The 21,512-nt window shown below is 53.0% G+C and overlaps 4 protein-coding genes across 7 annotated transcripts; 2 read left to right on the forward strand and 2 right to left on the reverse strand.

Moving 5' to 3' along the window:
• The first annotated feature begins 103 nt into the window (after positions 1-103).
• Positions 104-3,194, forward strand: TSPAN31 (tetraspanin 31). Of its 3 annotated transcripts, none has more exons than XM_007074992.3 (6): positions 104-649; positions 1,146-1,313; positions 1,583-1,663; positions 1,977-2,108; positions 2,434-2,547; positions 2,660-3,194. In XM_007074992.3, exons 1-6 carry the CDS (start codon positions 587-589, stop codon positions 2,732-2,734), a joined length of 633 nt encoding a protein of 210 aa, XP_007075054.1. In that variant the 5' UTR covers positions 104-586; the 3' UTR covers positions 2,735-3,194. The 3 variants fall into 3 exon arrangements, with proteins under 3 accessions (XP_007075054.1, XP_042848570.1, XP_007075055.1); XM_042992636.1 differs by having other exon boundaries at positions 1,146-1,274; XM_007074993.3 differs by lacking the exon at positions 2,434-2,547.
• A 190-nt stretch (positions 3,195-3,384) lies between these two features.
• Positions 3,385-6,547, reverse strand: CDK4 (cyclin dependent kinase 4). 2 transcript variants are annotated; one of them, XM_015543063.2, is made up of 8 exons: positions 6,166-6,547; positions 5,479-5,715; positions 5,185-5,320; positions 4,888-5,067; positions 4,656-4,765; positions 4,350-4,400; positions 4,078-4,213; positions 3,385-3,808 (listed from the first exon to the last, which is right to left on the reverse strand). In XM_015543063.2, the coding sequence occupies exons 2-8, from the start codon at positions 5,694-5,696 to the stop codon at positions 3,716-3,718; spliced, it is 924 nt and encodes a 307-aa protein (XP_015398549.1). In that variant the 5' UTR covers positions 5,697-5,715; positions 6,166-6,547; the 3' UTR covers positions 3,385-3,715. The 2 variants fall into 2 exon arrangements, with proteins under 2 accessions (XP_015398549.1, XP_007075053.1); XM_007074991.3 differs by having other exon boundaries at positions 4,900-5,067; positions 6,166-6,540.
• Positions 6,548-9,511: 2,964 nt separating this feature from the next.
• Positions 9,512-14,292, forward strand: MARCHF9 (membrane associated ring-CH-type finger 9). Its single transcript, XM_042990856.1, has 4 exons — positions 9,512-9,868; positions 10,895-11,050; positions 12,006-12,198; positions 12,461-14,292. Exons 1-4 carry the CDS (start codon positions 9,512-9,514, stop codon positions 12,793-12,795), a joined length of 1,041 nt encoding a protein of 346 aa, XP_042846790.1. The 3' UTR covers positions 12,796-14,292.
• A 2,422-nt stretch (positions 14,293-16,714) lies between these two features.
• LOC102971063 (25-hydroxyvitamin D-1 alpha hydroxylase, mitochondrial) lies at positions 16,715-20,872 on the reverse strand. Its single transcript, XM_007074994.3, has 9 exons — positions 20,678-20,872; positions 19,830-20,020; positions 19,120-19,322; positions 18,839-19,039; positions 18,581-18,753; positions 18,202-18,374; positions 17,917-17,995; positions 17,435-17,632; positions 16,715-17,117 (listed from the first exon to the last, which is right to left on the reverse strand). The coding sequence occupies exons 1-9, from the start codon at positions 20,870-20,872 to the stop codon at positions 17,004-17,006; spliced, it is 1,527 nt and encodes a 508-aa protein (XP_007075056.1). The 3' UTR covers positions 16,715-17,003.
• Positions 20,873-21,512: the final 640 nt, after the last annotated feature.

Consider the following 21,512-nt stretch of genomic DNA (forward strand, 5'->3'; position numbering starts at 1 on the left):
CGGGCTAAATAGCTCGATGTTTTGCTCCTCTGGGTGTTCTCGAGTGTGATGCAATAACAACCGACAATGTCGTCATCATGAGATCACTGCAGGACAAGGGGAAAGGGGCGGGGAAGGGCGCTCCCTCGAGGGGAGGAGCCTTTGGGCCCTGCCATCCAAGCCGCACCTACTCGCTCTTCCACTGGGTTTCTCCTGGGCCTTCTTCCTCGCATTAGCCCTCTTCCAGCTGCGGCCACAGAAAGCTCCGCTTTCAATCCGGGGTTTTGAAGTTTAGGCTCGGGTCCCTATGAGAATCTATGGAAGCCCTACCCCCAGTTTTAAGTTTCAGCCAATAAAGAACCTAAAGGAGGGGCCGGCAGGCGGATTAGTGACGCAATGCAGACTGATTGGCATTCAGACCATCGACGTCCTGGATTAGCCCCGAGTTTCTCCAATCCAGAGGCAGGGGTGGGACGGTGCAGGCGCAGAGAATTGGGTTTGGCTGGACTCGATTTAAAGAGACAGAAGCTGTCGGGGTCCAAGAAGACGGTCCCCAAGACCCTCCCCCCAAGTCCTTGGGACCACTTGGGTCCCCAAAGCTGGGGAGATGGTTTGCGGTGGCTTTGCCTGCTCCAAGAATGCGCTGTGCGCGCTGAACGTGGTCTACATGGTGAGGTTTTGGAGGGGGGTGGGGGGAGAAGCTTCAGGGAGGAAAGAGGAGTGGGAAGAATCTCTAGGGGACTTCCGGTGGGAAGAGGGGTGTACTGGGGGTTCCGGGAAAATTCCCGGGAACTTCCGGCGAAGAGGGAATTCCAGGGGACTTCCGTGGGAAGAGGGGAGACTTCCGGTGATCTGAGGGTTTGTCTGGGGGTGGGGGGAATGAACTGAAGGCTGTGGGTATAAAGGCCAATCCCTCCTTCCTGTGAATTTGTTTCTCTCAAAATAGAAGTGATGGATGAAACTACAGGTTCCTTTTTATATGCATAGACTCTCTGCCTGCTGCCCCCACCCCTGTCCCAGTCATTCTGATCTCCAGTGGGAGCATACACCTCCTCTCCTTCGTTCACGCAAGCCCAGTTCTTCTTTGTCCAAGACTCCCTTTAAGGCTTTTGGCTGTGCTGCACGCTAGAATTCTTTTGAGATGTAACGTGCTCTGTTTCCTGTAGCTGGTAGGCTTGTTGCTCATTGGAGTGGCTGCTTGGGGTAAGGGCCTGGGTCTGGTGTCCAGCATCCACATCATCGGAGGAGTCATTGCTGTGGGAGTCTTCCTTCTTCTCATCGCGGTGGCTGGACTGGTGGGTGCTGTCAACCACCACCAAGTACTGCTATTCTTTGTATCCTGACCTTAAGTGATGGGAGCACCCGGGCTTTGGGGAGGGCTGAATCCGCTAGGAGGAATGTTGGAAAGGGTAGACTTGAATGATCTTGGGGACGTGTCTCCTTGCCCTGCCTTATGCCATACTTTATGAAACCAGAGCTGATTTTATTGTTTTCAACTAACGTGGTTATAGAAGTTCTACGAACAGGTGAGATCAGATGGTTATTGTAGGTGCAACATAAAGGAATCTAGGCCTTTTTTTTTTCCTGTAACTCTTCCTCTCAGTACATGATCATCCTCGGTTTGGTCTTCATCTTCCAGTTTGGGATCTCTTGCTCATGTCTTGCTATTAACCGAAGCAAACAGGTAAGTGGATGCCCTTTCAAGTACTTGCTTTCTTTCCCCCTCTCCTCCTCTCCCCTACTCCCCTCCCCTAAGTCTGGACCTCTTAGTAGGCCCACTTCCAGACTCTTGAGCCATTTGCTTCCTCTGGGAAATCTGGCTAATTTCCCAAAACCTGAGGTGGATTTTTATCATTTTCTGTATAATAAACCCTTATTTCTGAGGGATGTTGACTCCCTTTGCTGGAATAGGGAAATTGAGGTATTTGATGTCAGGATGTAGGAGGATCCTTCAGGTTAGGAGCATCCAATAATTTCCCTCTGCCTATATTCTCCAGACAGATGTCATCAATGCGTCTTGGTGGGTCATGAGCAACAAGACCCGGGATGAACTGGAAAGAAGTTTTGATTGTTGTGGCTTGTTCAACCTCACAACCCTGTATCAACAGGACTATGCTTTCTGCACTGCAGTGAGTTGTGCTGGGGGGAGGGGCGGTGTTGGTAGGAAAGCTGGTTAAGGACAATGCCCAAATTGGCAGATTTAAGAGTTTGAATGGGATTGTCTCTCTCTAGCAGCTCTTTTGCTGTGTGCTGGGGGGGAAGGGATGGATACAAAGGGTAGAGAATTAGTCAAGTGAGATTTCAGGCTGTAGGAGAATAATCAGAAACTAGTAAAAATTTCTGGGGCCCTTCACCATTAGTGTTGGGATAGGGCAGCCTAGCAACTGTGCGTCCTACACACACACACACACACACACACACACACACACACACACACACACGTTTTACCCTCAGATCTGCAAGAGCCGGAGCTCCACGTGCCAGATGTGTGGAGAAAAGTTTCTTAAGCATTCAGACGAAGCCCTGAAAATCCTGGGGGGTGTTGGACTCTTCTTTAGCTTTACAGAGGTAACATTCTCCACTTCTCTCTTATGTGTCTGTAAGTCTTTCTCTATACCTGTAGGTCTTAGCTCCAGAGATTCAGAATTGGTGATAATTTCTTTCCCTTTGCTTTTTACAGATCCTTGGTGTTTGGCTAGCAATGCGATTTCGGAATCAGAAGGATCCTCGAGCTAACCCCAGTGCCTTTCTATGAGACTCTGGATCCTTCTGACTTCTCTCCTGCTCTCTGTTCTCCCTAAGCTTTTCCGCCCTTAGGGAAAACCTAGGGCCTATAGCCCTTTTTGAGAAAAAGGAAAGGCCCTTTGTCACATCCCCCAAAGATGACTGAACAGCCAGGCTGTGTGCCTTGACATGTTTAGGGGGAGCAAGATTATAAGGAATAAAGAGCAACTTCCTCTCTCTCTAAGTGGATATGGGAAGCTCCTAGGAGTGCATGAAATGGGATGGGGATTGGAGTCCTTCCTGGCTCTACTTCCCCTCTTTTCCCTTCCACATGCTGGACCACCTCAACACATCTTGGCATGGCTGGCTCCAAGGGTAAATCAGGGACAGCCAGGAAAAACCATCAAGAACTCTTTCTTACAATAAGTAGGACCCAGTGTGGGGAATTCAGTGAATATAAAAATAAAAGCCATTTAAACTCCACATTCAAAGAAGCAACTTAAGTGCCTTTTTTTCTCTCTTGCCGGTTGGGCTCCACTGCCTACATAGGCTCTGTGACTGACCTGGGGAGAATCTTTCAAGATTCTATAGTGAAGTTCCATCTTCCAAATGGTTTTTCCAAATCCCCAAATGACAAAGCCCCTCAGAAGATGAAATATTTAAAAAAAAAAAAAGACCGTATTTCTTTGTTTTGTTTTGTTTTTCCTGTATAAAAAAAGATCCCAATATCAAGATAGGAAGGGGGAGAACAAGGAAGATACCCCTTGGTGTATGGAAATCGGGGGGGGGGGGGGGCGGGCAGGGGAAGGATAAGGTTCAAAAGGAGGGATGGGATGGGAGGGGAATGTCATTAAGGCAGCAAAATACTCTCTGAAGAGCTGGGAGGAGTTTCCACAGCCTCAGCGATGAAGCTGAGGTCGCCTTCTCAGTTGGGGGGCTCTCCACTCAAGTGTTCAAAGGAAGGGAGACGACGGCTTTTCTTCTCTTGGTCCTGTTGCAGCCACTCCACCGCTCACTCTGGGTTACCTTCTGCCTTTTGTAGATAAGAGTGCTGCAGGGCTCGGAAGGCAGAGATTCGCTTGTGTGGGTTAAAAGTCAGCATCTCCTGAGAAGTGGAGGCAAAAATCAAAAGACGGTGAAAACAAAAAAAAATAAAATGAAATAAAACAAAAAGACTTTTGCTCACCCCCAATAATACCTAGGATGGCGTATATTCTACATCCCTCTTTGTGGATGGCCTATTCACGGCAACATTAAAAACTAGCCCATCCTCCAACCAAGTCTTAGTCGCCATGACAGTTTAAGTCCCTTTTATACTGCTCTGTTTTCCTCCCCAACCTCCCCTGTGCCCGTGCCCATGCGCAAGCCCAGTACCAGCAACAGCTGTGCTCCAGACTCCTCCAACTCAGGTACCACTGACTGCACTGGACGGGGTCCTCTGGGGGAAAAGGCTCCTCGGGGCAGAGACACATCTCGGGGCCAGTCATCCTCTGGGGGCAGCCCGATCAGGCTATGGGGAGCAGGAGAACTCTGGTCAAGAGGGTCCTTCTCCAGCCCCCATTTCCAGGGGCAGAGCCAGTTGCCATCCAGGGCTTAGCAGAAAGATTCAAAATGGAAAATTCTTTTCCCCCATGCTGGTCACTTACTCAAAGATTTTGCCTAACTGGTCAGCTTCAGAGTTTCCACAGAAGAGAGGCCTAAGGTGAGAAAGGACACAGGGAGCAGTCATTTTCAAAGATCTGGTAGTGGAATAATTATTGCTAGTGGCTCAAAACAGAGGGTATAGAGAATATGGGGCTATGAAGTTCCTAATTCCAGGCCATTTGAGAGTTCCTGGTTAGGGACAAAATGGTCAAGAGTACTTAAGTGAAACAATGGGCAGGGAGTGGATGCGGTTTACGACTAAGAGATTTGGGAAACTCAAGATAGTTCAGGATACTTGGGTCTCATACTTGCGACGAAACATCTCTGCGAAGATACAGCCAACGCTCCACATGTCCACAGGTGTTGCATACGTAGACTGCAGAAGAACTTCCGGAGCACGGTACCAGAGTGTAACAACCTAATGGGAATAAGAAAAGCGGATGAGGATTGTATGGGTTACCATGAACCACAACTGGTTAATTAAAGTCACAAAACACATGACTTCTCAATTGCTATGGTCAGCCACTCCCCTACCCCCACCTTTCTACTGACCACGGGTGTAAGTGCCATCTGATAGCTGTAGATTCTGGCCAGGCCAAAGTCAGCCAGCTTGACTGTCCCACCACTTGTCACCAGAATATTCTCTGGCTTCAGATCTCGATGAACAATGCAGTTGGCATGGAGGAAATCTAGGCCTCTTAGAAACTGGCGCATCAGATCCTAGTTTGGAAGGGGGAAACACACAGGAACTGGAAACTAGACACCATACCTGAAATCACAACAGGTTCTACCACAAAGGTCTCGATGTACCTCTCAGTGTCTACCCACCCTACCCACCTTGATAGTCTCCACTGGCAAGCCTGGTGGGGGTGCCTTGTCCAGATATGTCCTTAGGTCTTGGTCCACATGCTCAAACACCAGGGTCACTTTGGTCTCTCGGTCAGTTCGGGCAGTGGCACAGACATCCATCAGCCTGGCCAGAACAAATGGTCACTCACTGATCAATCCCTTTGTACCCGATGGCCTCCCCTATTTCCTCAGGGTCCCCACTTCCCTTCTGACCATCACTCCCCACCTTTAGGTTACCTTTTCCCCTTTACTACCCACTCCCAACCCTCCACCTCTTCTTACCGGACAACATTGGGATGTTCAAAAGCCTCCAGCCGCCTCAGTAAGGCCACCTCACGAACTGTGCTGATGGGAAGGCCCCCGCTAGCACCTCCTCCGTTAGGGACTCTCACACTCTTGAGGGCCACAAAGTGGCCACTGTGGGGATCACGGGCCTTGTACACAGTTCCATAAGCACCAACACCAATCTCGGCCACTGGCTCATATCGAGGAGTAGCCATTCTCAGATCAGAGGAGACCCTACAATCACAGAGACTCCTGCCACTGAAAATCCCTTCCAAAGTTCAGATGGTGTAAGCCTGCAGCAATAAAGTGACTCCCACAAAAGACATTACAAAGACACCACCATCAACATCCCGTCCCTTCCCCAATCTTCCACGAGGCTGGCCCCTCAGGTAACACAATGACCCTAACTCCAACCCCTCCAGCCACGTGAAGCCCTAAAATAAAAAATTCCTCTTCCTTTGGGACAGACCATCGCGCCCCGCACAAGGTTGATCTCACACGACACACCCCCTGCGTCGAAGATCCGACATCCAGTCCCTAAAATGACACCTCCATATGACCACAAAGGAACAAATTACACCCTGCCCCACTTCCCGCCCTCGAGCCATCCTTCCATAACTTGCTCGTGTAGGAAGCCGTGCAGGACGAAAATGGTCCCCATTCCTGGGAAGGGTCTATACTTACCTCACTCCGTGCCGGGAGCTGCGGGGGCGGCCCGTTATCGGGGCCCCGGAGCCAGATCCTGAGGCGCCATACACTCGAGCTCTGTCCGGTGCAGCTGGACGCTACGGGCCCGACCATAGACACAGCCCGCAAGCTAGAGCGGCCCCCTTACCCCCACCCTCACCATGTGACCAGCTGCCAAAGAGGCGCGCGGAAACTGGAGGGGCGGGGCGAACGCCGGACGTTCGGGGCACGTACGAGACACTCATGCGCAGAGGAGCAGCCAGGAGAGGCTTTGACCGGGAAGGGGGCGGGGAGGAGAAAGGGGCGGAGGAGCAATGGCAGCCACGTGATCTGTTGCTATCACACGTGACCGCTTGACTTAGCTCTGAGGAGCAGAGGTGTGGTTACGCGGCAGGGCACGTGACTGACTGCCAGACCCTGGCGGGGGGGGAGGGTGAGAGGAAGACAAGAGAGGGTGGAGTCCAATGCGGTGCCATGGCAACCTGGGCCACCCAGATCCCAACTCGGGGCTGCAGGCCGAGCCTGAGCACTTCTCCAGTCTCCCTGCACATCTCACTATATGGTGGTCTGGCGGGGAGGGGGGGAGACGTGGCGCGGTCGCCTTTCTGCTTTGAAGCCAACGTAAAACATACTCTCATTTGCGGCTTTGTTTCATTCATTCACTCATTCAACAAATTTTTACTGAGTGCTTGCTTCCTGTGTGTGTATGCAGGGTTTTTGTTTGTGTGTGGGTTTTTTGGTGTCTCAGTCACTAGCCCTTTAAAGTAATGATGAGGCTGTCTGTAAAGATGTAGCCAACAGTGTGGTCGTATAAAACAGAGTAGACAATACCCATCCGAGGGCAAAACTAGTGTTAAATAATTGATGGAAGACAGATTAATGCAGTGATCCAACAGGAAGAGTGGCAAGGTAATGCCCTCCTCTCCTCCCAACTTCTACCCTTTCTTGGGAGTGTTAAAATTGGGAGTGCTTTCTGGCAGATAAGTTATCAATGAGCAAGAGACAGGAATGTTTAACCTTTAAGGTTCTTTCTAGCACTAAGATGCTAGGATATATATGTGTTTGTATATGTGTATACATATGTATACATTTTATACATTTTATATAGATAGATACAGCAGTGGGCATGTGTGAAGGAGTCACCACTACCACCACCTAAGACATGATTTGTGCTTGTCTACAAACCTTGCGATTCCTTGTTTGGGGTCATTCTGCTTCTCTCTTTTCCCCAATGCAAGTTTTCTTAGCCCTTGCTCCCACCCAGAACACAGACTTTTCCAAATGGCCTCTATTCGCAGACACCTAGGTAGACAACAGACAGGTTTCTCTGACTTTCCTTGTCTTACTGGCTTTAACTTCCTTATTTATCTCTTAACCCTTCAGGGGAATGGGAATAAGGAGGGAAAGGATCAGTGTCTCATTTGTGAGAAATTGTCTAAAATCTGAAACCATTTTATAACTCTGTTTGCCACTCTTTCCATCTTAACTTCTATTCTCCTCAACCATCCTGCAGAGGATGTAAGAGTTCAGGCTTGAGATGAATATAAACTATGCTCCAGGGCAAAATGGAATACAGGTCAGTACAGATTCCCCCTCTTTGCATTCTGGTAGTTGTAGCTCTGGGCCCTTGCTGGCAAGGGCAGCTGGGACACAGGAAAGAAAGTCCTCAAGGTCCGAATTGGGTAAGGGGCTTCGGAGGGGAATGTTTTATTGGCTACCTTGCCAGGACTGGTTGGTTCATAAACCTTCTGGCAGACAAAGTGTCTCTGAGTGTGTCGAATTTCTTTCCTATGCCGGCAGGGTCCACTTCAGCTTCACCTTCCACAGCTTACTGTCTTTAGAATAGAAGTCATCCTCTATGTTGCCTTGGGTTCCAGCCCCCTTTCTGATTCATGCATTCATCCATGCAAAGCATTTGAATGCTTCATAAAAGCATTACTCTCCTTAATCACTTTTATTGAGGAGACTTAGTTTGGCAGTCTGTCTCTGGTTCCATACCCTCCCTTCTCCTGTTAATTACTCTTTTGCTAATTAATTTTTTTTCCAGTGCGTTTGACCCAATGGGTTCCCCTGGAATCCCTTTTCCCTCAGCGTTGGAGAGGGGAGATGTAAGTGTAAAGCAGAAATGATGTGATGAGAGGGTAGAACTGGTTCTCAGGGTCAAGGCCTCCATAAAAGCAAAAGCAAAGAGCTGTGTGTGTGTGTGTGTGTGTGTGTGTGTGTGTGCGCGCGCGCGCGCGCGCGCGCGCGCCTGCGCTTGTAGTATTCACTTCAGTGTAGTGTTGTGGGGCAGGAGAGTACCAGGAAAGACACTTTAATCCCTTTAGTACTCTTGTCTCTCTTCCTCACTCACCTCCTCACACGTTACAATTACACACTTCTATTTCTCATACCATCCAAATGCATCTCTTACTAATATGTTTTCCACTGCCCCACACCATGCACACTCCCGTCTTTTGTGTAAAAGTGTTTATTGCTTGAGTCCATCTCTTGTTCACCTTCCTCACACCTCAGACCCTTGCATAGCTCTTTCTTTGCACACTCCTATCTTGCACAAGCTTCTCCCTCCCGGGTGCACCTGCGTCTTTGACCACTCACCTTGCTTCCTCACCCGCTCACCAGCACCCGACCCCCATTAACACACCTATTCTCCTACCCGTGTGCACACTCCCCTTCCTTGGCCACTCCCCTCCCTCCACCCTCCCCCGGGCTCGCACACTGGCCCCCGCCTCTGGGGACACCTGCTCGTGCGGGGCAGGGCGGGGATGCGCAGCCGCGGCCACTTCTCTCCCGCTCCCCGCCCCGCCCCTCCCTCCATCCCTCACCGGCTCCCCGGCTCCCGCCCCGCCCGCCCCGCCCGCCCGCCGCTCCGGGGGGGTCTCCGCCGCCGCCGCCGCCGGAAGGAGCCGCCATTTGCCACCGCCGAGCGCACGGGCCGAGCCGAGCCGGAGCCGGGAACCCGAGCGGGGCTGGAGCCAGCTGGACGGCGATGGGGGGCGGCCCCGCCGCAGGAGGCCCGGGGCGCGTAACCCCGGGAGCCCGGCCCGCTCCAGACCCGGACCCGCGGGGCGCGGCACCTTGAGCCCCCCTCCCCGCCCCCTGCCCCGGCCATGGCTGCCCGCCCCGCCGCCCCCGGGCCGCCAGCCCTCTCGGCCCCGAAAGCCCCGGAACCCCGGCTGTGGCAGCAGTGAACTGCGCTCTCAGGCCCCGAAGACCCCGGCCCGGCTCGGCTCTCCTGCGCGCGCCCCCTTCCCGGCCTTGTCCTCTCCCTTCCCCCCGCCGCCCGAGAGCCCCCCTTGCACGCCGCCTCCCGCCCCCCCCCCCCCCCCCCGGCGCCCGGACGATGCTCAAGTCTCGGCTCCGCATGTTCCTGAACGAGCTGAAGCTGCTGGTGCTGACGGGCGGGGGGCGGCCCCGGGCCGAGCCGCAGCCCCGGGGGGGCGGGGGAGGCGGCTGCGGCTGGGCGCCCTTCGCCGGCTGCTCGACCCGGGACGGCGACGGCGACGAAGAGGAGTACTACGGGTCGGAGCCGCGGGCCCGGGGCCTGGCCGGCGACAAGGAGACGCGGGCCGGACCCCCGCCGCCGCCCGCGCCGCCGCCGCCGCCCCCGGGCGCGCTGGACGCCCTGTCGCTCAGCAGCAGCCTGGACAGCGGGCTCCGAACCCCCCAGTGCCGAATCTGCTTCCAGGGCCCGGAGCAGGTCAGGCCTGGGCACCCGGCCGGGCGGGAGGGGTGGGGGCGCGTACCTGGGGCGCCCGGGCAGACCACGAACAGGGGGCGGGGCCTGAGGAGGCTGGGCGGGACCCAGGACCCAGAGTGGGTACTGGGTGAGGTTGGGGGGCTGACTGGAGAGTCCCCGAGCGCACGTTTGGGGTGGAGGGGGGTCAGAGGCTCCCGGGAAAGGGTGGGGCTTTCTCATGGGAGGGCTCAAAATCCCTCACACCCACTAACGGGGACAGCCTTTCTGTCCCACTTCTCTCACCCCAGGGTCTCTGTAGGCCGAGGGGCCTATTCTCGGAGGTTGGCAGAGTACTTCTATAACCCCCCTTGAAGGGAGGGGCCCAGCCGGGTGCCCTTGCCTCATTCAATATTTCTCTCCGTGGGGCACTTTTCTTCTTCCCATTCCATAACTTTCCATCTCATTCCAAAGAGTACTCTTTGTTCAAATGCTATGGACAAAGTTGTCCTGGGATGGGGCGGGGGGTGGGGGGGTGTACCTTTGTTATGAGAAATGATTCCTTGATTAAGGGGAACATATTCCCACTCCCAGGAACTCCCCCCCCCTTTGATACTTGGAAACTGAAGACGATAACCCATCCCAGTCTGTACCACATCTGTGAAACACTTTACAGCGATGGGATGGAGGAGGAAAGCATGGATCAGAAGCTCTGACCCTCCTGCCTCTCTGGAACCTAAGGGGTAGCTTTCCATCTGGGAAGCCTTAATAAAGAGCACCCTCCCCAAATTTTAGGAAAGGAGAAAACTCAGTCCTCTCCTAGCCCCATTTCGGTTCGTTCTTCACCTATTTGGTCAGGGAAGTTTACCCTGAGCTCTAACTTTTTTCTTTTTTTTCGGAGGCCTCAGCCTTCTTGCCCTGTTTTGGGTGAGAGGCCTGAATTTTTTTAAGGTTGGAGAATGACTGACCTGGAGAGGTTTCCCTCTCTTGGATTGGAGAGGAGTGGGGTCTTGGAGACAGCTGACCGGACCCTCCTCACTCTTCCTCCAGGGGGAGCTCCTGAGCCCCTGCCGCTGCGACGGCTCAGTGCGCTGCACACACCAGCCCTGCCTCATTCGCTGGATCAGTGAGAGGGGCTCCTGGAGCTGTGAGCTCTGCTACTTCAAGTACCAGGTCCTGGCAATCAGCACCAAGAACCCACTGCAGGTGAGATGCTAGGAAGGAACTTCCAGAGGGGGGCAAGGGCTTTCAGCAGCAGAATTAGGGACTCTCCAGGGAGCCTATTTTAACCGCTTACTTTTTCCTCAAAGCACCCCTGCCCACCATTACCATAATCTCCCGTCTGTCTGTAAGTCCTTCCTTCATTTATTCACATTTATTGGGAACCATCTGTATTCCAGGTACTGTCCTAGGCACTGGGACAACGAAAAGGCAAAAGACGATAATGCCGAAGGTGATGATGATAGCAGACGTGTAGTTTGTTCTATGTGTCACACTGTTGGTGTGTAGCAACTCATTTAATCTTCATAATAATCCTATTAGTTATCTGCCATTATTATCCCCATTTTATTTTATTTTTTTATTATTTAAAAAAGTTCGTTTTAGCGTTTGTTCATTTTTGAGAGAAAGAGAGACAGAGCACCAGCAGGGAGGGGGAGAGAGAGAGAGAGAGGGAGACACAGAATCCGAAGCAGGCTCCAGGCTCTGAGCTGTCAGTACAGAGCCTGACGTGGGGCTCGAACTCACCAACCGTGAGATCATGACCTGAGCTGAAGTTGGATGCTTAACCGACTGAGCCACCCAGGCGCCCCTTACTTTCCCCATTTTAGAGATGAGAACACTGATGCACAGAGATATTTAAAAACTTGCCCAAAGTTACTCAGCCAGTAAGTGATGGAGTTAGGATTTGGAATTCAAACCTAAATGGTCTGGGTTCAGAGCACTTGCCTGATCCTGTCTTTCTAACATAAGACAGACAAGTGGTCTCAGATGGTGTGAAAAGTACCCCATACGAGGTTTGATCAGGACACACAGGAGACAGATTGTTAATCCTGCCTGAAGGGTTTCAGGAAGGCTCTGGAGCATCTTCCTCTTCAGGGCCACTCAGCACCTGGCCCTCTTTTTCTTTCTGTGACTTTTTGGAGCCCTTTTTCCCACACAGTGGCAGGCCATCTCCCTGACGGTCATCGAGAAGGTCCAGATTGCAGCCATAGTTCTGGGCTCTCTCTTCCTCGTTGCCAGCATCTCCTGGCTCATCTGGTCCTCACTCAGCCCTTCAGCCAAGTGGCAACGGCAAGATCTGCTCTTTCAGATCTGCTACGGCATGTATGGCTTCATGGATGTCGTCTGCATAGGTGAGGGCACCCCTCTCCCCCTTACCTACTCAGTGGTTTCCTCCAACTCACAGACTTAACTTTCCCTGCCCATTCCCTTAGCTCCATAGCCACAATTTTCTACCACTGGGAGCCTTTAGGGCTATCTTGGTGCCCCTCCCTTCCCTGCCTCTTCAGGTCTTTTGCATACCCTATCTCCTCACTCTGGCCTATATTTGCTTAAGTACCCCTGGCCTAGGTCTGGGCAGCAGGTGACCCTGGATCTCTTCTCCCTTTCGCTCAGGCCTCATCGTGCACGAAGGCTCCTCTGTCTACCGCATCTTCAAGCGCTGGCAGGCAGTAAACCAGCAGTGGAAGGTCCTGAATTATGACAAGACCAAGGACATAGGAGGAGACACAGGGGGAGGGACGGCAGGGAAGCCGGGCCCCAGGACCTCAAGGACGGGCCCCCCCTCTGGGGCCACCAGCCGCCCCCCGGCTGCCCAGCGCATGCGGACGCTCTTGCCTCAGCGCTGTGGTTACACAATCCTGCACCTCCTTGGACAGCTGCGGCCGCCAGATGCCCGTTCCAGTTCCCATTCTGGCCGAGAGGTTGTCATGAGGGTCACCACGGTCTGAAATTGAACTCCAGGAGCGGGGATCTTGCATCAGTGCATCGGCCAGAGATAAGCTGTCATGGCTGCTGGAGGTACCACCTGGACAAGGTGCTTGGGGTGCACTGCCCCCACCACTGAGGATCTCTGTGGGCAGCCTCAAGCTGGAGACATTGTCTGGCCTCTACTGCCCCTTGGGTAGAGACACCTGGATGACATTCCAGCCCCCACTGATAGTTCCTCACGCTTATCCTGGGGCAACCAGTGGGCAGGTGGGAAGAGCATCTTTTCTTCCCTAGAGAACCGTCCTTACCTCAGCTCCTAGGGCCTCCAGCCCCCCCAGCTCCACCATAGTGACTTGGTGAAGGGGGACCAATGCCAGAAGAAAGGGGTTGTAGACGCCCCATTCCCCACCCCATGGCCACAGGGCAGCTGGCAATAAGACTAGTATACATTGACCTTCCGTTCCCTGCATGAGGGCGGGAGGGACCTCCCCTGCTCCACCCCCCATTGCATGGGGGGAGGGCATAAAGAATCATTTATATGCACGTGGAGACTCCTTTCTCATCTGGGGCTTTTCTGGAGGGTTGGGAGGTGTGGGGAGGTTTCTCTGCAGAGGTTGTGAATCCCCAGTGCAACAGTGGGTTCTGAGTTGGAGCTGTAACTCCCACTTGTTGGTGAATAATTCACATTGGCTGCTAGGTGGCAGTGCTCAGAGGGACCTAAGGGGTGGGCCTGCCACCTGCAAGTTGTATGATCCAGAAAAAAAATCTCTCCGCCGTGGTTTTCCTGTCTACCTCATAGGGTTGGAATGAGGATAAATGAGGGACAGGTTGAATGTCATCACAAAGAAAATTAGTGATGGCATAAAAAGATTTCTAGACTAGCTGATGGTCCATTTATTTCAAATAGTAGCTGGTTAACAAATTCCAAAATGTGTTTTTTCATCTGGGGTTGCACAGAGCCTTGGAAATACGTGTCGAGTGTCATAATAGATACGGAAATATGAGGGGAAATAGATACGCAAGTGTGAAGGATGGTGGTTATTTGCAAGAATGAGAGCTCCCCAACCCCCTAAACATTGGGGACTGGGGAAAGATGGAGCTGTCCTTCTTCTGGGGATCTTGTGGGTTCTATTGGTCCTTCCCAGGTAATGTGCTCACCCAGAGAAGTGGCGTGAAATGAATTTGGACTCATTTGGAGTGAGACAGACAGAATGTCCCAATGTTATGAATCTCCAACCCCAGCTTAAGCTATTCCTATGGAAGTTCAGGGTCACAGGTCTGATCCCGTGCCCCAGCTAGTGGTATTAACTGGAAGGTATTGCGCTTGGAGGCAGCAGCATAGAGAGCTGTTGTTTATAGAGAAAAGGTTTGGGAAGGACTGGTTAAAATGTGGGTCAGCCTGAGGCCTCTTCCCTTTCTCCTGAGGCCTTGGGGCTGTGTATTATATGAATGATGGTGTCTTTTAAGTGAACTATTCATCAGCAATTAAAATAATTACTTCATACATTGTTAAGTCAGATCCAGACGCCTTTCCTATTATTGGTCCTTTCCTCAGGAAGATTCTGTTTTGCCTCCTCCCTGGGGATGTTTTTTGGGGAAATGCTTCTCTACTAAAGGTCTACTAAAGGTCACATCCTTGCCTTGGAAATGGTCTTCTCCATCCTTCTGTAAAAGGGGTGTGGGGGGGGGGGGGGGGGTCTTGGCTGCTGTCCATGGTGCTGGCACCCAGACTCTCCTGGGAATGGAGGAACTGAAGCTAAAGGCAGGTTTGAGTTATCTGGAAGTACTGGAGTGTATCTCTTCTAACAAAAGAGAGGGAGAGAGATCAAAGAGAGGGGACAGAGGCCGATTTTTCCGGTGGGAAATTGTTTGCCTAGAGAGATAACCCTCCACATTCTTCACCTGGGAAGACAGAAGGGTCAGACTTTCCTGATTTGCTATTCACAAAATAGCTGGTGGGGACCAGAAGGAAGACAGCAAATCAGAGTGACTACTAGTACCTATCCTGGCAAATATGACAGGTAGGTATGACATAGGTGGGGTTTCTTGTGCCAAACCTGGGCTGTTCATGATGATGGCCCTCCTTGGAAGCTTAGACACACCAAAGAACATATACACACAAATACACTCTCTCCAGTTTCACTCTGGGTCCTAAAATTAGGTCAGTTGAGACAGTATGTTTCCCTCCCTTTCAGTACCATTGGAGGTCTTGCTTGGTATGGGGGTTGGGACCAGCAACCAGTATGGTCCTCTCTCCTTCCTTTTTTCCAACTTAAAGAAATTCTAGTCTAGGAAAGGGGTCATGGGACTGCTGCCCTCAAGTGAGCAGTCCTACTTACCCAATGAGGAATGTGGGTGTACAGAGTTCTCATCACTGATTCCAGGGGACAGGGTGTGAGAGGAAGCTGGGCTTTATTCTCCCTCAAAGCTCAGATCTGCTAAAAATCAGGTCACTTAGGTTCAAGTTAAGCTTAGTGATAGAGGAGTGGGGGTGGAGATGGAGAATACAATAGAGAGTTGAGAGGAGGGGCAGTAAAGGCACACAAACCTTAGTCTCTGTACAGTGCCTTGGGTATATTGTGCCCCTCTGTAGATCTTACAAAAATGGATACCCCCAGAAGGCCCAGTAGCAGACAATGTCTGTGGTCAGGTAGCCATGTCTAGGGCAGGGGGCCGATGTGGTAGGGGAGGAGGAGGAAGTGTGAAGTGAAATCTCCATCTCTATCCAGCTAATCGGAATGGAGAGGAGCAGGAAGAAGGGGGCAAGTCTTGACATGGGGAGGGGAATCTAGGCTACAGAGGGGCTGCTGGGAGTGTGCTGAGAGATTTATTTGTATGGAAGATGAGTTAATCTGTATACATCACAAGGGGAGAACTGTGCCCAGCCTCTCGGGGGGCCAGAGAATGCTGATTCAGGGAAACAGAGGCTCCTTCTGCCCACCCCCCTTCTGCCTCAGTGCCCCAGGGCTTCTGGCCACCCCCACACTCAGGTTTCATCCTGTCTGAATTCATTTCTGTGCATGTACCCCTGTCTTTCTCTGAAGGAAATTAGCTTGGAGCAACTTTTCCAGAGAGGGCAGACATCCTCCAGTCCTGGCAGTCCAGGTTCCAAAAGCACTTCCACCAGAGTCAGTTGCCTCTGGCCATCTCTGCAAATCCTGTGCTCCCCAACCCACTTTTATAGCCTAGCCCTTGCAGGTACTTTTCACCACCACCCCCTTAAATCTCTTCTAGGGAGCCAGACTTAGCTATTCCCTGTACAGACAGAAACGTGTTGGGTTTGTGATGCAAACCACTCTCCCAGGTGTCTAGACCTCCCATTGTTATGGAGGTCACTCCCAGGACCAGAGAAATCAAAGTAGGGGATTTGGTTGAGGGCCTTGCCTCTAGGACTTGTAGGAAGTAGAAGTGGAAGAGAAGTAAATCAAAAGTCAAGGATGAAACATTCAATTCTTTTATTTCAAAACTGTGAATATTAAAAAATTCCACATATGATAGGAAGGTGTAGGCAGGTACAGGCCCAAAGACGTCTCTGTCTGGGAACTAACTGGTGGGACAAGCCAACTCCTAATAGTGATTAGAGAGTCAAGGAGAGTTTTAAAACATCATAAACCAGGTGAGGGCACACTCTCCTTGGTAGGGGCAAGATGAGGAAGGAAGAGAGTAGACAGAGCCTGATAAGCTGCTTATCCCTTCTGCCACATGGTCCAGATTCAATCTGAGAACCTGTATGGAGTCACCCAATCAGGGCTAGGCCTTGGCAGGGGATATAAAGACTGAATAAGGTCTCATTCTTCCTCTCAAAGAGCTCACATGCAAGGAGCCAGGTGCAGACCAGATGCACAATCACTTAGCTCACGTGGTGATAAGTGCTTAGCCAGCAGCTCCTAAACACTGTAGAAGCCCCAAAAGGGCAGTGGTTGAGTCCTTCCCCAGGCCACCCAACATTATTAGTTAAAATTTGAGTTGGCCCTTGAAGGATACCTATGATATGACCAGAAGAAAGGCTGAGCAGACACAAGGATCATGGTTTTCTCAGGGCCTGATGGGTGAGGCCAATGCCTACTTCACACCTTGGTCAGGGCTGCCTCAAACAGTTTGCTATGGTCCCTTTAACCAGTCTGGTCAGATAGACAGGTTTCAGGGGGAATACATATCTCTTGGTCTTCTGCCTGATAGATCCCTGCAATGAGAGAAAGTGTGATGATGACAGCCTCCATCCACAGGACTATCTGTCCACAAACTGTAGGTTAATGCTCCTCTCCGGTACCAGGACAGTCCGGGTCATGGGTCTGACTGGGGCAGCACCGGGCTCAGGCTGCACCTCAAAGTGGGTCAAGATCTGGAAAGGGGAGGAAGAAGGCTATCACTATGGGAGGGGTCTACAATGGTGGGTGTGATTGGCAAAGGGCATTATTAGTGTTAGGTTGGTCGATGTTGAAATGGCACCTGTGGTCAGTAGAGAATTTCTTGGTTAATGAGGGTAAGGGATTATGGCAGGGAAAAAGATAGTCTAAATACCTTTGCTCACCTTCTAGATCTATAACAGGATTGCGATATTTCAGAGGATTAGGTTTACCAAGTCATATATTTTGCTATGCTTGTCAGAAGAGTTCATGGCTTTAGAGGGTTAGAGTCTCTCATGTCTAGATCACTCACCTGAGCCAAAGCCATTTGCAGTTCAAGCTCTGCGAGGCGTCTCCCCATGCAGCTGCGTTTGCCAAAGCCAAAGGGAAGAGATGCGAATGGGTGGGGGGCTGGACCTTCCCCCAGCCAGCGAGCTGGACGAAAAGAATTTGGCTCTGGGAACTGGGCAGGATCCCTTGAAGTGGCATAATGACACAGTGTGACCAGCGTCTGGTGGGAAAGGAACATAAACTTGTCACTTTGGGCCCATGAATGCAGGGAGGGACATGGAAAAGAGGATACATGGATTGGAGCAAAGGCAGGCTCTGGTTGGTTATGGTGAAGTTTTCTGGGGCTACTTTTGGAATGATTTCTCCACTGTCCCATTTTATCCTAGAGAGAGGCATTCAGGCCAAAGGGAGGGTGAAGGGCTTATGTGGAATGTTTGAGAAGAGGACGGGGCCCAAGAGAGTGAGGGGATGGCTTAGCAAAAGGGATCCATAGGCTCTACTCACATTTTTGGGGATAATATAGTCACCCACACAAATGTCTTTGTCTGGGACACGGGAATTTCCAGGCACCACAGGGTATAGTCTGGATTGCAGAGCCAGAGGGAAACAGTAAGGTGAGGCCAGGACTTGTAGCCTCCCTCTCATCCCTCAGCCCACAACGTCCAAACCCATTCTTGGCCAGGAGTAGAGTACCATTTTCCTCTGCTCTCTCTCCCTACTCCCACTCACTATCTGCTTCCCCAGGCCTTCCCAGCATTTTCTCTAGCTCCTCCTGTCCTGTTCCCTCACCTTAGCACTTCCTTGACCACCGCCTTCAGCAGGGGTAGCTGGGATAGAGCAGTAGCTGAAGGATGGGCATTGGAGCCAGGGCCCAGGGCAGCTGTGATCTCAGAGTGGAGTGCTGTCTGGACTTCTGGGTGCCGAGAGAGTTCATATAGAGCCCAGGAGAGTGTATTGGATACCTGAGAGGACAGGTGAGAGCATCAGAGGCGTTACGAGTGGAGACCCAGTGAAGAGGGCAGAATATGAAGTAGTCTGGAGCTCAGGAGGTGTTAAGCCAAGCTGGCCTAAAGGGCCATAGTGGATCCCCTGCAGCAGCAGGGTGGCCCCTGAAACTGGAGAGGATAAGCTCTGGAAGTTGGGCTCCCAACAGGGAGGAGAACCTCACTGTGTCCACTCCGGCCAGTAGCAGCTCTGTCACATTGCCCAGGATGGACGGGGCAGGCAACTCTTCCTGGAACAGGAAGTAGGTCAGGTGTGCCCCAGATCCCACGTCCTCCTCAGGCTTTCCCTTGCTCCTCAAGGCTACCTCGGCCTCTCGCCGCTCCACGTGCTGCTGGGCTGTGTGGGGAGAAGGTACAGGGATGCCTCACCATCCCCGAACAGCTTTATGTTCCCCTATCCTCACTTCATTTCCATGCCTTACCAAATGCAAACATGTGGTCCCAGTCTCGGCAGAGGCGGCCCCAGGGTCCGGGCACGAGGCGGTGAAGCCAGCTAGGCATCGCCATGGTCAGCAGCGTGGACACAAATACCGATCCCACCGCGCGGATGAAGGTCTCTGTGTCTGGAGGCACTTCGGCCTCCAGGCAGCCCAGGCGTGAACCCAGGAGCACGGCGGCTATCCCTGGGCGCGAGGGGGCGCTGTCAGGGCACTGAGAAGCCCAGGCGGGTGCCTCCTACACTTGCCCCTGCCTTGGGACTCACCTTCTAGTCCAAACTTGTAAAACTCTCCTGCCACATCCCGAACCAGAGCGGGCGGCCCAGCGCCGCGTCCCCGCTGGCGCCGAAGACGCCGCACAAGGTCATGGACCACGTCGTCTAGGGTTCCGGCGTAGCGGGCGGCAGCTTGAGGCCGGAGGAGCAGCGGGGCCAGGAGGCTGCGGAGCCTCTGCCATTCTTCGCCTTCCCTACGGGTGTGCAGAGAGGGGGCGCATCAGAGCGGATGGGGGTGTGTGGGGGTGGCTGGACGGAGCTGGCTGCAGCGAAGATGGAGCGTGTTCGGCCGGGGTGGCCAGAAAGAGACTGCCGCCGCTCCCCTGGGGTACCAAAACCTGCCCCTGCCTGTGCCCGCTTTCCATTCCCCTACTTCGTTACTCATTTCCTGCCCCGGAGGGGCCTGGGTTCCTGGGTAACTTGAGTCACAGAATCTGACATTCCACCTAGGTCCTGGTACCTTCGCCCCTTTGGCGGATTTCCAGGCTTTTGGCTTCAAAAGACAAAGAGATGGGCGGTGGGGCAAGGGCGGGGCTTTACCTGAGCTTGAGCGAAAATGGCAGGAGTGGGAAGCCCCATTTACCAGAAGGTTGAGGGAAAAGGCCGACCTCCCTCCACACCCCGAGACAGACTGTCTCCAGACCAGCCACAGGAGAGGGGCGCAGCAGGACGTTTGGGCTTTGAGGCCAGAGAGGACTCACGCGGTGAGCAGTCCGCAAGCCCGCTGGCGGCGGCGACGGTGCTCTGCCCAGGGTGAGAAGCTGCAGCGCTCGGGCCGGGGACCCTCCTGTCGCAAGAGCTGCTCGATGAGTGTAGGGGCCGCCACGTACACAGTGCGCACCTTCCCGAAGCTGGCCAACCACACGGGACCGAAGCGCGCGACGCCCTGCACCTGGGAGAAGGGGAGGCGGACACTGGAGACGTGGGCCGCCGGCATCCAGCTCGGTCCGTACCAACTCCAAGGGTGTTCGCTGGGCTGTGCAAGGGGGAGCTTCAGTCTCTTCACGAGCTCCCAGCTGGTATGTAGCCCTGACGCTTCAAACCTCTCCTCCTTCTCTTTTCCTCGCTTCACATCCCTAGGAAGTTTGAGTGTGATGGGCAAGACGGAGGAACTTTGCACAAAGCGGACGGACATTCAGGTTCTCTCTTAGGTCGCCCGGGGTAAACCGAGGCGGAGAGATCCCAAAGGTTCCTCACGTGGACTCTCTCTGGACGAGCCCCCAGCGACTGAATAGGAGAGCCTGTAGCTTTAAGCTGGAAACGCGGCTAAGGTACTGTGCGTTTCTGCCTCCGGAGCACTTGTTCTGGACTTAACTCGGCCCCAACTTCTACAGAGCAAGAAGGCGCTTTTTGAGCGCACTCTTCTGCTGGGTATAGGGATGGACTCCGAGCAGGTCAAGCCACTGCCGGCAGCCCCAATTTCTCTATAGTTCATGGGCATCTGTTCTCACTGGACCTCTTCCTACTTTCTGCACTAGTCTGTCCTTTCTAGCGTCGTCAAAGCCAATTTCTCCAGCATTAATTTCCAGGAACAATGTCCCCCCTCTACCTGCAGCTCGTGTAGCCGCGACAGACCTCCCTTGCAGAAAAGTTCAGCAAGGAAGACCGGCGTGGATGGGCCTGGGATGTCCGCCAAGCTCCTGGGCGCGGAGTCGGAGCCTCTGGAACCCAGTGAGGCGCTCAGCTTGGGAGCACGGTGGACGCGATGAAACACCCTGGAGGCGAGCTTGAGAGTCTGGGTCATGGTCTGGTTCAGGGAGCCCGTGAAAGAAAGCGCTTTTCCCAAGCACCTAGCTTTCTTGTTTGAACCCCTATTTAAGCTTTGGGAGGGATAGTGGTGACGCCCCCTCTTCAAGCTCCTCAGCCAATCTCCTCCCCTGAGTGGTCAAGTTGGGGATTGGGGATTAATACCCAGGAACAGTAGGCGGAGCTGGAGTTGCCTGGCAGCTCTCTTGGGTCTCATGTTGCAATGACCCTCTTGGGAAGTGAGGCCTGCCTTAGTTTCCCCTTCTGGGCTGGTGCCCCAACCCAGCAGCCTGAAGATCTCTTCCTGGGAAAGGCTATTTGGTGAGGTTTAAGATACCGAGGTACAGGGTCAGCCCCTAGTATTCCCACTTCCCCAGGGAGTCAGGCCCCCTTGCGCCCATCCTCAGGAATTCCCCATCCTCCAGCTCCTTCCGGACTACTGTAGCTGTCTCCACAGACTTGGCTTCTGGGGCTGCACCTTTTCTGGATATAAGCAGAACGTTCCCACACTACCACATCCCTCCCTCCCCCCTCCCATACCTGACTCTGGGCAGAGGGTGGGTGAGTTAATGGCTTAAAGTGGCTCCAGGAGCCTTCATCTTTGTTCCTCAGGAGGAAGGGGGTGGTGTTTTAGGTCA

This window comes from Panthera tigris, chromosome B4 (genome assembly GCF_018350195.1).
Source record: "Panthera tigris isolate Pti1 chromosome B4, P.tigris_Pti1_mat1.1, whole genome shotgun sequence".
NCBI lineage: Eukaryota > Metazoa > Chordata > Mammalia > Carnivora > Felidae > Panthera > Panthera tigris.

Bases quoted from the DNA above. Each gene is read 5' to 3' on its own strand.
- LOC102971063 (XM_007074994.3), bottom strand. From the start codon at position 20,872: ATGACCCAGACTCTCAAGCTCGCCTCCAGGGTGTTTCATCGCGTCCAC. The intron at 19,323-19,829 runs GTGAGTCCTCTC...GCACACCCGTAG, and splicing joins GCTTGCGGACTGCTCACCGC to GGAAGGCGAAGAATGGCAGA. The intron at 17,118-17,434 runs GTGAGTGATCTA...TCCCCTTTCCAG, and splicing joins TGCAAATGGCTTTGGCTCAG to ATCTTGACCCACTTTGAGGT.
- TSPAN31 (XM_007074992.3), top strand. From the start codon at position 587: ATGGTTTGCGGTGGCTTTGCCTGCTCCAAGAATGCGCTGTGCGCGCTG. The intron at 1,314-1,582 runs GTATCCTGACCT...TCTTCCTCTCAG, and splicing joins ACCAAGTACTGCTATTCTTT to TACATGATCATCCTCGGTTT. The intron at 2,109-2,433 runs GTGAGTTGTGCT...TTTTACCCTCAG, and splicing joins ACTATGCTTTCTGCACTGCA to ATCTGCAAGAGCCGGAGCTC.
- MARCHF9 (XM_042990856.1), top strand. From the start codon at position 9,512: ATGCTCAAGTCTCGGCTCCGCATGTTCCTGAACGAGCTGAAGCTGCTG. The intron at 11,051-12,005 runs GTGAGATGCTAG...TTTCCCACACAG, and splicing joins GCACCAAGAACCCACTGCAG to TGGCAGGCCATCTCCCTGAC. The intron at 12,199-12,460 runs GTGAGGGCACCC...CCTTTCGCTCAG, and splicing joins CATGGATGTCGTCTGCATAG to GCCTCATCGTGCACGAAGGC.
- CDK4 (XM_015543063.2), bottom strand. From the start codon at position 5,696: ATGGCTACTCCTCGATATGAGCCAGTGGCCGAGATTGGTGTTGGTGCT. The intron at 4,214-4,349 runs GTAAGTGACCAG...TGCTCCCCATAG, and splicing joins CAGTTAGGCAAAATCTTTGA to CCTGATCGGGCTGCCCCCAG. The intron at 3,809-4,077 runs GTACTGGGCTTG...TCCACTTCTCAG, and splicing joins CTGGAGCACAGCTGTTGCTG to GAGATGCTGACTTTTAACCC.